Source organism: Schistocerca americana, chromosome 6 (genome assembly GCF_021461395.2).
Source record: "Schistocerca americana isolate TAMUIC-IGC-003095 chromosome 6, iqSchAmer2.1, whole genome shotgun sequence".
Classification (NCBI taxonomy): Eukaryota; Metazoa; Arthropoda; class Insecta; order Orthoptera; family Acrididae; genus Schistocerca; species Schistocerca americana.
In genome coordinates, this window is record NC_060124.1 from 397,348,647 (window position 1) to 397,365,138 (window position 16,492).

A 16,492-nucleotide genomic window follows, 5' to 3' on the forward strand; every position below is an offset into this window, starting at 1 on the left:
CTCTTTCTCAGCGCCATTCAAAGTCTCCCACTACTGTCCATTGCAGTTGTACACCACCGGATCTGGAGTTCCTCCACAACAAAATACAGTACAAAGAAGCACTGAAGCAGAGGGGACAGTTCAGAATTTAAGTAGTAATTATGAAGCAACAAAGCCGTACTGGGATTGAGTACCTGGTGGCTCGAGCACCAATGCACTAGCATGCTTTGACTAATACTGTGTCGATCGTCTTTTTCAATTTTATGATAGACCTAGTGCGCGGCCAATCTTCCCATGTTTCAGAGCGAGGTGTAATGTGATTGTTGAGACGTCGGTCACGCTGGTGAGCACAGCCATGGGCCGCGTACTGGCGACCCTCAAGGCGGTGGCGACGCGCGCCGTGTTCGGCGGCCACGGGCTGCTCGCCATCTGGCAGGTGACCGTCTTCAAGCGCGACCCCCGCTTCTGGTACCTCTGCGCGCCCATCATCATGCTTGCCTTCGAGGGCGTCTTCACACTCACCATCAAAGAGTCGCAGGAGTGGAAGTGGTAAGACCTGGGTGTTGCGCTTCTAGTCCATCAGATTCTGAAGGAGAATTTAGCTTTCCTTCGTAGCTGCCAACTACACGAGCTGGAACATTACGACCACCTACTTAATAGAATGGTGGTCCACTTTTAGAACGCAGTACATCAGCGATTCTCTGTTACATGGACTCCGCTATTCCTTGCAACTGTATGACAGCGAATTACAGGGTGGTTTGTAGGCCCGGAGCTTCGGCCCAGTAGCATCCAAGACGTGTTCTATACGTTTCAGATCACGTAAAATTAGTGGCAAAGACATTCTGAGTTAACTGTCGTGGTTCTGAAACCACAGTAGCAAAGTCCTGGCCTTGTGACACAGTCAGTTATTCTGCTGGAAGACGACGTCGCTGTCTGGGAAGATGTCAAGCTTGAAGGGGTGCAGTTGGTCCACAATATTGTTCACGTAGTCCACAGCTATCATCACGTCTTTCACTATCACATGTCTTACAGAAACCCAAGTGTCGCCCATAGCATAATACGGTCCCCACTGGCCTGTACTCGCGGTGGAGTGCATGTTTCGAGCAACCGTGCGCCTAGATGGAGGGAGTGTGTATGGACACGACTATCGATCTTGTAAGTAGGCTGTTTAGGTTTTTATGTTGGTAACGCCACGTAGCGCTCTGTATGAAAATCACTGACTGTGCTGTGTCCAGTCTGTGGCTGGTTGGCATTGTTGAAATATTCGCTATTGTAGTGATGGGCAGCTGGATGTGAACAGCGCATAGCGTTCCGCAGTTGGAGGTGATCCACCAGCAGTGGTGGATGTGGGGAGACAGATGGGAGAATTTTAAGAGCAGACGATCTGGACGTGTGTCCACCAGAAAGAGTCCCCCCTGCAGGTCCGGGGTAAGAATAGGCCCGAGGTATTCCTGCCTGTCGTAAGAGGCGACTAAAAGGAGTTTCAACCGTTTCGGCCTTCCATATGATGGTCCCCCTTGGGGTTTGACCTCCATTTTTCAAAATTCTACAGAAGTACGAGCCTTTTGGGGAAGGACGCCTTACGTGGTGTCTCACTGGTCCTCAGTGCACTAAGGCCTTGGCACTAAGCATTGTAACGGCGTTGTAACCACACCCGCTATTCCTCAAATTGGGCCTAAACGCCTGATGGGTTGCACAAGTTACGCCCATAGTGCGTCCCCATCTGCACCTACGATCATGATGGACTTCCATGGCACCCAAAATCCAGTACAGTAGCCAGCCCGTTGTGGTGGGGTCGTCACGTACCCTCTAGGTTGTAGCCCCCTGACAACACAGGGATCGTACTGTCGATACCTGAGCTGCACCCTCCCCACGTCGGCCAAGGAGTAGATGCCCGTCTCCATGGGGCATCAGAACTCCTGGCAACGGTCATCCTGCCAGGTGGCCCTTGTTGAGGCTGGGTGGCGCCCGTGGGGAGAGCCCCTGGTCGGAGTGGGTGGTATCGGGGCGGACGTTTCGCAGATGAAACGTCAACATGTATTGGGTCGCTCTGCAGCCGAGTCTTCTAAAAAGAAAGGTACTGTCTCTGGTTCTGGTTCTCCTGCCCCTTCCCCCTTGACCACTCCCTGCCATTCGTGCACCCAGGTTCGTCGTTGAGTGCACCATCGCAGGCACCCCTGTCTGTGATGCAGCGTCAAGGGTAACCGCAGCCATGGTCTCCGAGCTGATAGTCCATGCTGCTGCAAACGTCGTCGAACTGTTCGTGCAGAGGGTTGTCGTCTTGCAAACGTCCACATCTGTTGACTCAGGCATCGAGACGTGGCTGCATGATCCGTTACAGCCATGCGGATAAAATGGCCATTCTTTAGTAGGGATTTTTGAAAGTCCGATTGCGTTGCGCTAAAAAGATTGTGTGTCAGTTTAAGCACCGTCATTTATAATTTTTGTAAGAGGACGTTTCATATAAAAGAATGGCCGTGACTAACAATAACCTATACCTGTCATGAATCACTTGTCTCACAAAAATCTTCGTTACTCAAACTACTGCAATACAGCGTGCGCCAATACTGCCAGCTGAATAAAAGATTCTAACTACTGAAGGCATAGTTAGCAAATGAAAGATTTTGATAGAGAACAAACAATGTATTTTTTCTGGTGAATCCAGGTTCTGTTTACAGCATCGTGATGGTCGCATCTGTGTTTGGCGACATCGCGTGATGGTATGGGGTGCCATTGCCCACGTCTCGGTCACCTCTTGTTCGCATTGACGGCACTTTGAACAGTGGACGTTATTTTTCAGGTGCGTTACCACCCGTGGCTCTACCCTTCATTCTATCCCTGCGAAACCCTACATTGAGCAGGATAATGCACGACCGCCTGTTGCAGGTCCTGTACAGAAACAGAAAATGTTCGACTGCTGCCCTGGCCAGCACGTTCTCCAGATCACTCACCAATTGAAAACGTCTGGTCAATGGTGGCCGAGCAACTGGCTCGTCACAATACGCCTGTCACTACTCTTGAACTGTGGTATCGTGTTGAAGTTGCATGGGCAGCTGTACCTGTACACGCCATCCAAGATCTGTTTGACTCCAATGCCCAGGCGTATCATGGCCGTTATTACGGCCAGAAGTGGTTGTTGTGGGTACTGATTTCTGAGGATCTATGCACCCAGATTGCGTGAAAATGTAATCACATGTCAGTTCTGGTATAATATATTTGTCCAATGAATACCCGTATGTCATCTGCATTTATTCTTGGTGTGGCAAATTTGATGGCCAGTAGTGTATTAACGATGTGGTTGGGTCAATATGCGAACACATAGGGAAAGTCTGTTGCGGAGCTCCATGTTCAAAATAGAGCGCTGAGTGATGTGCTCCGACACGCTTGTCACTGTACGAGCATTATACTGTGTTATATCTGCCTCCTATCCTACTTCACAGACGATGCAAACCTGAGACTCCAACGTTCTGTCATGAGATATGAACCTGCATCATCTTGTCGCCTATTCGTGTATTCGCCGTCTTCCAAGCACTTTCCATAGATGTACATGAGAGCTGCACACGAACAACCCACCTGCTTCACCTTTTCTGAGATGCTCGTTTCCAGTCAGGCCGTAACGATCTGCCCTTTGCCAGAATCGCTAATGTCACTGGATTTTATGCCGTGTGAGGAAGTGGTAGGACTGAGTTAAGCTGAGAGTGATTCTTGCTGCTTGCTAAAATTTATTTCATTTAAACAAGTTCAGAGTATTAATTTTTTGATAGAAAATAGCACATTTTAGAAATTAAAAAAAATCGATTAATTTTTACAGATTAAAACCCTTACAAAATGGACAAACAAATCAGGTTAGTAGCTATTCGACAAGAAAAATTTACTAACAAGGGGAGGCCGTCAATTGTGAAATTCAGATTCGATTCATACTGCGCATAATAGAAGCTCATGGCCAGAGGTGTAATGTGGCAAAGCACCAAGATGCACTTCTCAGCCGTTGTCGAGAAAATCGACAGTTAAAAGAAACCGTTGTGGGGAAATACTCTCTACGGTTAATAATTCTCTACAGCGTCGTGGCGCAGCGGTAAGCGCTCGGGTTCGTAATCCGAAGGTCGGCGGATCGAATCTCGCGCTATGCAACCTTTTTTTTTAGTATTTGTTTTTTATAATTAAAATATGTATAATTCCCGGCAATCAGTTGCAACAATTATGCATATAATAAGTTGTTGTGGAAAAACTGGCGACTTCGAACATCATTATGTTTTCCGCAAACAAAGTTGTATTTCACAAATGTTATTGTCTTCATAATGTTAACCACGTATAGTTAACGGAAGACGTAGAAACGATATTCCGAAACGAATACGTATAGCGTAAGTCAAACGTTCGAATTAGAATAGAGACCCCACGAACACAAATTTGCTGTGGCAGGTATGAAATTTAAACTCCGTTACTCGCTCGTTACACTTGAATGACAGATGTTGAATGGGCCGAAACGAGCCGCCGCATAACAGCGTAGTTGCCTGTTAACTTCGAAAGAAGGTAGATGCGGTCCCTAGCGCAACTTATAACATTGTCGAAAATCAGTGCGGACGGGAGAGTTTTGGTACACCCTGTTAAAAAAACGGAAAAATGGAGGCGGTACAATTGGAGAGCGATCCGCCTTCACCAACATGCATAAGCAATTCATTAATAATATATATATATATATATATATATATATATATATATATATATATATATATATATATATATATATATATATATATGTATATATATATTTGAATTACAAAAAACTAATAATAAAAAAAATTGCATGGCGCGAGATTCGATCCGGCAACCTTCGGATTACGAACCCGAGCGCTTACCGCTGCGCCACGACGCTGTAGAACATTATTAATCGTCGAGAGTATTTCACCGCAACGGTTTCTTTTAACTGTCGATTTTCTCGACAACGGCTGAGAAGTGCATCTTGGTGCTTTGCCACATTACACCTCTGGCCATGAGCTTTTTTTATGCACAGTATGAATCGAATCTGAATTTCACAATTGGCGGCCTCCCCTTGTAAGCACCGATATGCTCACGTAATAGTATGAAATTCGATTACAGTGAAACAGCATGAAGTATGAGTGCTGCTTCGAAATTAAAAAAATGATTAAAAATACATACACATTCAAAGCTACACACACAACCATTGCGCAAGGAGCAATTCTAATTCAAGTCTTTAAGAGAACTTTTATAATAAAAATACGGTCAAAATAAAAATCACATACAACATAACAGTTAAATAAGGAGCTGTTTAATTGTATAGAAGATAACAAAAGTCATATCAGATCCAGTGGCCAAAAGAACAATCATCTGAGAAACTTAGGGAGTCGAGAACTGACAGATATGTAGGATAGTTAAAAGGCAAGTACTGGTCGTATGTTTGCGTATGAGGCTGAATTCACTCAGTATACACAGCAGCGCATACTAATTAATAACATTTACATAGCTGCAGCACAAGAGAACAGCCCTGTCTAGTAATACACTCATACAGGCAATTCCGCTCTCTTCTACTTCGATAACAGCCAGCCAGATAGCCCTGCAGCAAACTGCGCCCAATCTCGCCGTATCGCAACTCTCCGGCCAATACCGTCTTCCTTGCAGCCAAGACGTGCAGTTACATCCAACGGTTGCTTCCACCATTGAGCTCTGGCCCTGGTAGATACTCACTCTCCGTGCAAAACCAGACTCCTCGTACTGCTAGCTGTTGGGTGAAGGTTCGCTCGGTGGTGCCTGTGTCGGGATGCACGCGGCGCGGCGCCACCACCGAGCTGGTCAACCACGTATGCCACTCAGTGGCGCGGCTTTTAACGCGTGGCGGCTGCGTGACGTCTTGTGACGGCACAGGTTTCCCCATTCAAGTCTGCTCCGCTTACATACTTGACCAGAAGAGAACACAACCTCATCGTCAGCTGCTCCGTGGACACAATTACATATGCTGCATCGTCTGTGAAGTAGGATAGGAGGCGATCTGCGGCAGATATAACACAGTATAATGCTCGTACAGTGACAAGCGTGTCGGAGCACATCACTCAGCGTTCTATTTTGAACATGGAGGTCCGCAACAGACTTTCCCTATGTGTTCACATATTGACCCAACCACATCGTTAATACACTACTGGCAGTCGTATCATATAAAATGATAGATTACCTCGTATGAAGTTAAAAGGCTATCGGAAAAATCAACTGTCACTCACACTGGAAACGTCATATAAGTTTCTCAACTCGTCAAGGACCCCGTCTATTTCTAATGGGTTGAGGACCCCGCCATTCAGTTGAATAAGTTACTTTACTGGTTGTGGAATCATGGTGTTTCATCTGGTAAATATGAGATTTACTGGGACAATATGCAAATTAACCAAAAACATATTCATTGCACGATTATAACAACTTCACGATGATTTTGCATGAATAGAGTAAAACAGTGATGAGAAAAACGAGTGATTATTAGGGTCGCCACCCACACGATGCTGGGAAATTACGGTTGAATTGACGCCTGGGCACACACAGGGCACAAGTGGTGTAGTCAACTGTGATATAAAACTTAGTAATTGGACAATATATGAAAATCAACACGACATACAGTATCAAGAAATAAAGAAACAACCAGAAAGATCACCACCAGACGTGTGAACTTCAACAACGAAACGAGACATGAGTGGTCATCTGAGAACGAGAAAAGATTCACTTTGAAACAAGAACCAAACAGACGAACACAGCGTACATCAAATAATGAATAAGTTGAAAGCAGAAGATGGGAATGGAGTCCTCCTTTTACTCTGTAGCGATTTCCAAAGTTGGAGGGTTCCATTGCAAACACGGTCTTGCCGTGGCTCCCACTGAGATGGCTGCTGACAGGTCGACGTGCGCCGTGCTGCCGTGATGTGGGCCAGTGTGGTGTGGTTGCTAGCTTTGGCTGGTATGGGTTTACAGACCTCATCTTCCTGACGACCGGTAGCGGTGCGGAAAAATCTCTTAAGTCCCGAGTAACTTCTAAGTAAAATTTCGAAGAATTTGGCAGAGGGCCGAAGTCAAGAAAACTACTGACGAGTGGTATCCATCAGTTGCGTCCAAATCCAGGATTCCAAGCGATAATACCTCTGTAAGTTCTGATAGTGTTCCTTCAGATCTCGGGAAGGCACCCGGCACAGTCTTTCTAGCCAATCCCAGAAGGGCCTACGTGCTTCTCCGAGGGACCTAGAAATCGGTTAACTAGGTCCAACCAAAAAGGTAAAGATGTCAGAACCAATGAGACTCCTGTTCACCGAAACGAGAACAGTGTATAACGACTTTCAAAAATGGTTCAAATGGCTCTGAGCACTATGCGACTTAACTTCTAAGGGCATCAGTCGCCTAGAACTTAGAAATAATTAAACCTAACTAACCTAAGGACATCACACACATCCATGCCGGAGGCAGGATTCGAACCTGCGACCGTAGCGGTCGCTCGACTCCAGACTGTAGCGCCCAGAACCGCACGGCCACTCCGGCCGGCTATAACGGCTTTCCCATGGCCTGACTTGTTTGTAGGAAAGTTCGGGAAATTTTGGTGTGAGTTTCTCATCGCCCTCCCACGGAAAGGGCTGACGATGGAAATCTGGCAGACCCACGTGAGGTCAAGCATTTAGCCTACGGAACAATGTCTGAAGACCAAAATACAGCGGGACATCGGCAAGTGGACAGCTGAAGATTCCACAGAAAGTTTACTAATAGACGAAGTTCTCATCCCTTCCACCACCGTTTCCCGGTTTTCTGCTACTGAAAGCGCTGGTCAGTCTTTGCATTATCGCAGGTTCCGGGAGGATTAGCAAGGAAAGTCACGCCCGGCACCTTGTGTGGTCCGTTAACGTGAAACCCGAACTTCGAGTGACAGCTAGCTCTTTGAGAACATGCAAACGCTCCAACTGTTCCTGTCCTCAGTGAGTAGTAGCTCTCGTGGCTCACAGACGCATACCTTACACAGAAATTGATAAGCTACGCCATAATCACTCCTATATTCAGCGTGCAGTACAAATTAAATGCCTACAAAGAAAAACCGAATCACAAAGTAGGAAGAACCTCGTATGCAAATCCAGTATGCAAATAAAAGTAATGTGAGGAGAAGGCCTGAAACACGTCGCTGCCTTAGACTTTTCCTTACTGCGTCACGTGCCCGCAACGCCGCCAGGCGGGATTCAGTCTTGCAGCGGGTGGTGATCATGATTTGGTTCATCATTGTGTGTGTTCTAAATTGAGTCAGTTTATTATGAATACTTTTTAATGTTGTGCCTGTAGCGGGAATCGCATACTGTACATCACGTGATCTGAAGTCAGTTGTTTTACTGTGGCGAATAATTCATATTCCCTTTGTATTCCTTTGTCTCAGTCCAACTGTTTTTCCGAACGACTGCAAGAAACTAGCGCTATTTTTCCTGCACATAAGCACTGCAATGAGTTCGATGTATCATCCAAAGAACACTGCAGGCTATTAAAATTGCCACACAATTTTAGATAGTAAATAGTGAAATCGTGCTTACTGTACCCATGCAGCACAGTATGTGATTATTTTAGTACCTGGTTTGGGAGAGCACAGATAGAAAATTTGGTACAGAGCTGAGAGGTGGCATGCCACTCTCTCACTTTAACATCGTCAGTCCGATTAACACCTATATTATAGGTGTTCCCCAGTACTACGTTTTGTTTGTGTGGTTTGTGAGTTTTTTACACGAGGAAATTGTGGGCAGTATGTTCTCACAACTGCATGTGTAGCCTGTAGAGAACTTGTAGCCGAGCGGCCGTAGTGGAGGTGATGGAGAACAGGAAGAGGGAGATGGACTGGGGAACGTAAATTCTGGCCGGCCGGTGTGACCGAGCGGTTCTAGGCGCTTCAGTCTAGAACCGCGCGTCCGCTACGGTCGCAGGTTCGAATCCTGCCTCGGGCATGGATGTGTGTGATGTCCTTAGATTAGTTAGGTTTAAGTAGTTCTAAGTTCTAGGGGGCTGATGACCTCAGATTAGTCAGAGCCATTTGAACCAACATAAATCCTGAGTGCAGCGACCAGGCTGTGAGAGTGAGTCTAGCAGGCAGCACTCAGTGGATCATACCAACAGAAGATCTTCTGGCCGTAGCACTCTCCTCCTTCTGCTTAGTGTTGGACAGGAGGTCGCCAGTTCGCAAAACATTTTACGTGAGCCAGTCGGCAGTCCATCACGAAGGCGGCTAGTTGGCGGGAAATGTGGAAATGGTGGTAAGCTCATAAAACTCCGTGCATTCTCATGTTAGAAGCTGGGACGGTACGGATAGTGTCTGGTGCACATGTTCAGTGGAGGCAAGACTGTAACTCCTTGACGCTGCGAAGTCGGTAGATTCTCTTAGCAAGCCGCAAAAAACATATCTTTCATAGGCAAGACTTACTAGTAATCTTAACAGACTTTTTCAGAAACAGAAAAGTGTCGCCCTGGAATGATTAGATCTCTCCGTAAATGAGGGACTGTGGCCCCGCCAATGTAGAGGTCTTTTTAACGATAATGTGGCCATGCTTACCATGAGAACCACGCCCCCCACCCCCTCTAAAGTATCCCATTTTCACACAAGAGAGATTTAGAGTCGCTGATTGGCTGCTCTCAGATTATGGAAAGTGGTGGCTTGCTCTCCCAGCGTGGGAACCCCGGTTCTGTGTCTGGACTGGCTACTAGGCCAACATAACAGTAAAGAGAGGAGATTCAATGAGTTGAGAATAGTTCGCTTGGTTTCTGCAATGTTGGGTCGGTTTCATTTTCGCTAATTCAGCTTCCGTACTGAGGACTGGTGGAAAGTAGTTTTCATTCTTGGCTGTCTCCGTCTTCTGGTCATCCCTTGGTGCAGAACGTGTCTGCCTCAAATAGGCGAAACTTGTGGTTTCTATATTGTAGTGGACTAAGAGCTAGAAGCAGCTTCTAACTATACCCTCAGTGGAACTGCATATCATCTCGGAAATATCACGTGCGAGAGGGTGAACTAATTCGTCCTGAGTCGTCCGTCTGAAGCTTGAGAATTCCAGCACGCTCTGTCGTTCCTAAGAGTCATTGCTTTGGCCTGATCAGCAAACAGATGCCCTTCGCACTGAAATCTGCCGGGACATCAGGGTTTTGATAGGGAAGTTTCCCGCGTTCTGATGATCAGAATGCCAGACCATGTAGTTAGCATATATTCGTGGATGCGTCAGAACATTATAGCTACTGCAGAGCGCCCCTCCTCGCCCACAGTGCGCCGTTTTCTGCTGCTGCCTTAATCCAGGTGAAAGAGTTAAATACTGCTGCATCGGCATAGCTTTGTTAAATAATAATCACAGCGTCCTGTTTTCAGGTGAACCATCGTTTGTGGTATATTTTGTGATAGTTGATTCCAATTGAGTAGTGTTGGGCCTAACAGTATATTCATGTAAACAAAGTGAGACTGCGTTGTAAAAGGGATTAATTCAGGGGAGAATTTGTATAGCTTTCACCCCAATGTATGCTTTGCCAAGAAAACGTCATTTATTTTCTGATTTGTTTTTGTCTTTTTTTGTGTAAGATTTATCAGTTCGTTGTAGTTATAAAAGGACTAATAAAACTTATCATTACTTTGTAAACATAAATACGCCACTCTTCTCATTCATATCCCCTCAACTATTCAATGTTTCTATTTTATTGTGGTGGTACATGGGTACACGAGCAATTTAATATTCAATCTTATTGAATTAATTTCATTATTAATTTTAGTTCTGAAAGTGCCCGCAGTCACGTACAACAAAAGAACCACGAGTAAATTAATTAATTTCATGTACAACAGTTAAGAGTGTGGCTCACGATTTGAAGGATAGTGTGGCTCACGATTTGAAGGATAGTGTGGCTCACGATTTGAAGGATAGTGTGGCTCACGATTTGAAGGATAGTGTGGCTCACGATTTGAAGGATAGTGTGGCTCACGATTTGAAGGATAGTGTGGCTCACGATTTGAAGGATAGTGTGGCTCACGATTTGAAGGATAGTGTGGCTCACGATTTGAAGGATAGTGTGGCTCACGATTTGAAGGATAGTGTGGCTCACGATTTGAAGGATAGTGTGGCTCACGATTTGAAGGATAGTGTGGCTCACGATTTGAAGGATAGTGTGGCTCACGATTTGAAGGATAGTGTGGCTCACGATTTGAAGGATAGTGTGGCTCACGATTTGAAGGATAGTGTGGCTCACGATTTGAAGGATAGTGTGGCTCACGATTTGAAGGATAGTGTGGCTCACGATTTGAAGGATAGTGTGGCTCACGATTTGAAGGATAGTGTGGCTCACGATTTGAAGGATAGTGTGGCTCACGATTTGAAGGATAGTGTGGCTCACGATTTGAAGGATAGTGTGGCTCACGATTTGAAGGATAGTGTGGCTCACGATTTGAAGGATAGTGTGGCTCACGATTTGAAGGATAGTGTGGCTCACGATTTGAAGGATAGTGTGGCTCACGATTTGAAGGATAGTGTGGCTCACGATTTGAAGGATAGTGTGGCTCACGATTTGAAGGATAGTGTGGCTCACGATTTGAAGGATAGTGTGGCTCACGATTTGAAGGATAGTGTGGCTCACGATTTGAAGGATAGTGTGGCTCACGATTTGAAGGATAGTGTGGCTCACGATTTGAAGGATAGTGTGGCTCACGATTTGAAGGATAGTGTGGCTCACGATTTGAAGGATAGTGTGGCTCACGATTTGAAGGATAGTGTGGCTCACGATTTGAAGGATAGTGTGGCTCACGATTTGAAGGATAGTGTGGCTCACGATTTGAAGGATAGTGTGGCTCACGATTTGAAGGATAGTGTGGCTCACGATTTGAAGGATAGTGTGGCTCACGATTTGAAGGATAGTGTGGCTCACGATTTGAAGGATAGTGTGGCTCACGATTTGAGGGTTAGTGTGGCTCACGATTTGAGGGTTAGTGTGGCTCACGATTTGAGGGTTAGTGTGGCTCACGATTTGAGGGTTAGTGTGGCTCACGATTTGAGGGTTAGTGTGGCTCACGATTTGAGGGTTAGTGTGGCTCACGATTTGAGGGTTAGTGTGGCTCACGATTTGAGGGTTAGTGTGGCTCACGATTTGAGGGGTTAGTGTGGCTCACGATTTGCGGGGTTAGTGTGGCTCACGATTTGAGGGTTAGTGTGGCTCACGATTTGAGGGTTAGTGTGGCTCACGATTTGAGGGTTAGTGTGGCTCACGATTTGAGGGTTAGTGTGGCTCACGATTTGAGGGTTAGTGTGGCTCACGATTTGAGGGTTAGTGTGGCTCACGATTTGAGGGTTAGTGTGGCTCACGATTTGAGGGTTAGTGTGGCTCACGATTTGAGGGTTAGTGTGGCTCACGATTTGAGGGTTAGTGTGGCTCACGATTTGAGGGTTAGTGTGGCTCACGATTTGAGGGTTAGTGTGGCTCACGATTTGAGGGTTAGTGTGGCTCACGATTTGAGGGTTAGTGTGGCTCACGATTTGAGGGTTAGTGTGGCTCACGATTTGAGGGTTAGTGTGGCTCACGATTTGAAGGTTAGTGTGGCTCACGATTTGAAGGTTAGTGTGGCTCACGATTTGAAGGTTAGTGTGGCTCACGATTTGAAGGTTAGTGTGGCTCACGATTTGAAGGTTAGTGTGGCTCACGATTTGAAGGTTAGTGTGGCTCACGATTTGAAGGTTAGCGTGGCTCACGATTTGAAGGTTAGCGTGGCTCACGATTTGAAGGTTAGCGTGGCTCACGATTTGAAGGTTAGCGTGGCTCACGATTTGAAGGTTAGCGTGGCTCACGATTTGAAGGTTAGCGTGGCTCACGATTTGAAGGTTAGCGTGGCTCACGATTTGAAGGTTAGCGTGGCTCACGATTTGAAGGTTAGCGTGGCTCACGATTTGAAGGTTAGCGTGGCTCACGATTTGAAGGTTAGCGTGGCTCACGATTTGAAGGTTAGCGTGGCTCACGATTTGAAGGTTAGCGTGGCTCACGATTTGAAGGTTAGCGTGGCTCACGATTTGAAGGTTAGCGTGGCTCACGATTTGAAGGTTAGCGTGGCTCACGACTTGAAGGTTAGCGTGGCTCACGACTTGAAGGTTATTAAGAAGATAACATTTGGCATCACTCAGACATATAATTATGCTTAGAGCTAGTGACGGCTTGCAGAACTACCATCTCTGGCGACAACAATGTCTAGAAATCCTGTTGAACTTCGTGTGGATGAGAGATACAGATACGCTGTGAAATTTGTACGAGAGTTCATCAGTTTTAGTGGTAGTGGTCGGCAACCCGTTGTTTTCAGTGGGTGAAGATGTAGAGAACATGCTCCCAGGGCAGTAGTCAAAATATGCTTTGTATGGAGGTAGATTAAGACTGTATGAGTATCCTGCGGTCTCCTTGAGTTGCCTAGTTTAAAGAAATCCCGGAGGCCTCGAAGAAAGGGCACAGCCGCCAGCCTTAACACATCAAATGTGCTGGGATCGTTTGTCGATGACGAATGCACTGTGGCGACATTCCTTCTCCTCGGAGGCGCTGAATACGGATACATCTGATGTGAAGCTGCTAGCAAGCCAGAGCCTGTGTGTAGAGAGGACGTGTGTCCAGCCTTTTCGATGAGTGAATTGCTTTCGGCGCTACTATCTCTCTGCTGACGCATTGAGGGAAGCTGCGACAATGGTCACTGAGTTGACAGTCTGTGGTGCTCCAAACTCACTCCACTGTGTGGGTGGGAAATTGTCTTGCTGCGAAAGACGCTATTTCCTGGATCGAGGTACGTGACATGGGTCTGCGATTCTGCACGGTTGAGTGAAAAATGTCTGTCCTCTAAATTGCTAGTCGCTTGGTGCTGTTGATAGTCTGAATGACGATGAGTATCCATGTGTTCCACATTCACTTGACAGTCGTGAGCTCAGGACCAACGTCAACAGCCACATCGCGGCACGATAAATCAGTCTCGATAGGCCACGATCCTGTGGCTGTCGAATTCTGACAGTTACTGTAGAATGGCTTCTTCCTACAAGAGACATTACACAATCTTCTTAAAAACTTATGATTCAATTGCGGTCCCTGAATGGGAAGCCTGCCGCGTGAGAAACTCTTTTCGCGAGGCGCTATTGCAAAAAATTCGATCCGTAGATGGATTGATGGGGTTAAAGGAACAAAACTATAAGGTCATCGGACTCTGTCCATTGTGTGTGCCAACTGCGCGCAGCGTACGCACTTACTGCTCCCGATGAACCCAATGTGTACGAGACTCGAGAAAACCTAAAGATGGAAGCGCGCAGACGTGCAAGAGAGGTAAAAGGGTGAAGGTGGGAGAGTTACTCCGCCCAGAAAGCAGCTGGCGGTCCCCAGCACACCTCACGCGAAGGGAGACACACCCTCTTCATTCGACAGGTACTTCCACACTCTCCATTGTCACAATAAAACTAGCAATATGAACAACATGATAGTGTCTCAGGAAAGAGAATAACGTCAACAGAATTTAAAAGATGGGAATGGCAGGAGCCAGGCTAGACCACTGAGCAAGGGCAGCAAAGTGCCCCTCAGGTTGGAGCAGGCGACTGGGCATCCCTTCAGTCCCTTAACCAGCCAACGAGGCCAATGTATCCTACGTCACTGAGACGAGTAGAAGTGAGAGGGGCGTAAAACGCAAAACCAGTTCAGCCACATTAGCGTCATCCGCTAGCACTAGAAGCAGCATGTCAACTAGTTTGTTTCGCCTGATACGGTTCGGAAGGACATGGGCCACAATTAGACAGGCATCACACTGACAGTGGGTTGGATCCTCAGGTCGGAGAATGTGGCCATTGGTCAGACAAGTGTAGTCAATGTGAAGTTTACAGAATCACGAAGGGAAGTCTGTTATACGGCCGTGGTGCTCCTCATGGTTCGCAGTTTATTCGTAGGACCCAGGGCACACCAATCCATGTTACAAGCCTCCAACAACCGACGGGATACAGTCGATCAAGGAAATGGAAATTTAGAGAAGTTGCCAAGATGGCCACTTCACCTACATTGACACGTTTAACACCGTGACAGAACTTTCCTACTAAAGTAGGATTATGAAGTCAAGCTATGACACTTCACTCACTTTTATTAGGAAGGCATAAGTGACATCCCCTTTCAGTTATGAATACACGAAGTGACCACTTCCCTTACATCAGAATAACTAAAATCCACAACAATATTCCAGTTTGGACGAGCAGCACAGCACAGCAGATGGCTTCACGAGGTGAATGTGCTCTCCAGGGAGAACAAATTGATAGCAGTCAGCTGTTCAATGACTTTAGCCGTATTTGAACATTGAAGTGCATCAGTGGTAACAGATGAAAATTTGTGTCGGACTGTGATTCGTACCCGGATCTCCCGCTTAACGTGAGCAGTCGCCTTAACCACCTCGGCCAGCAGAGCTCGCTTCTCATCCGGTCCAAATTTCCAGTCTGTTACACGCTACTAACGTAGCGTCCTCTTGTACACACACTCGCCATTTCGGGTTCCTGCAGTAATAATGTGTATAGGCATTTCCCACGTGACAGTGGCACCTCATAGCTCTCGGCACCCCGATAGCCACTTTACCAGTCATGGCCACATTGCCAGCTCTTCCCAACCCACATCTGCTGTGAAAGACTTCAAAAGAAACTCTTTTAGGGCAGCCACAAGTTAAAATGCTAGCACTTCCACTCTGGCCGTTCCTCAGCTTTGGGCAGTTGTTCGAAACTGCCGGCAGGATGTGTAGTGGTGGCGATGTGTGTTGGCAGGTTCTGCCCGTCGGTGTTCCTGTACCTGGCGGGCACTGTGCCCTCCATCTGGCTGCTCGAGCTACACAGGATGGCCCGAAGGCAACAGGCACCGGCACTCAACATCAGCGCCATCACCGTCGGGGACCTGGACAAACTGTTTGGGGTAAGGCAATTTCTTCAAGGTAACTTTTGTAGCAACAATAGGCGTTAAAGTGTCTGTGGGTTGTGGGGGCGCAAGTATGGTTTAGTAATCACCACAACTTATTGTCAAACAAGACTGAAATCTGGCACGAATTCCTTTATACGCCAGAAGTGTCTCTAATATTGAGAAACATTAAGTCGGGTGATGCTGAGGGAATTAGATTAGGAAATGAGACACTTACGGTAGTAAAGGAGTTTCGCTATTTGTGGAGCAAAATAATTGATGATGGTCGAAGTAGAGAGGATATAAAATGTAGACTGGCAATGGCAAGGAAAGCGATTCTGAAAAAGAGAAATTTATCATCGAGTATAGACTTAAGTGTCAGGAAGTCGTTTCTGAAAGTATTTGTATGGAGTGTAGCCATGTATGGAAGTGAAACATGGCCGATAAATAGTTTAGACAAGAGAATAGAAGCTTTCGAAATGTGGTCTACAGAAGAATGCTGAAGATTAGATGGGTAGATCACATAACTAATGAATAGGTATTGAATAGAATTCGGGAGAAGAGGAGTTTGTGGCACAACTTGACTAGAAGGGATCGGTTGGTAGGACATGGTCTG

General features: G+C 46.4%; 1 protein-coding gene across 1 annotated transcript in view; it reads left to right on the forward strand.

The window, feature by feature from the left end:
• The first annotated feature begins 334 nt into the window (after window positions 1-334).
• Window positions 335-16,492, forward strand: part of LOC124620167 (transmembrane protein 26) — a 97,264-nt gene continuing 81,106 nt past the window's right edge. Inside the window, exons 1-2 of the mRNA XM_047146836.1 lie at window positions 335-528; window positions 15,750-15,894. Coding sequence (XP_047002792.1) covers window positions 335-528; window positions 15,750-15,894 — 339 coding nt within the window. The remainder of the gene's footprint in view (window positions 529-15,749; window positions 15,895-16,492) is intronic.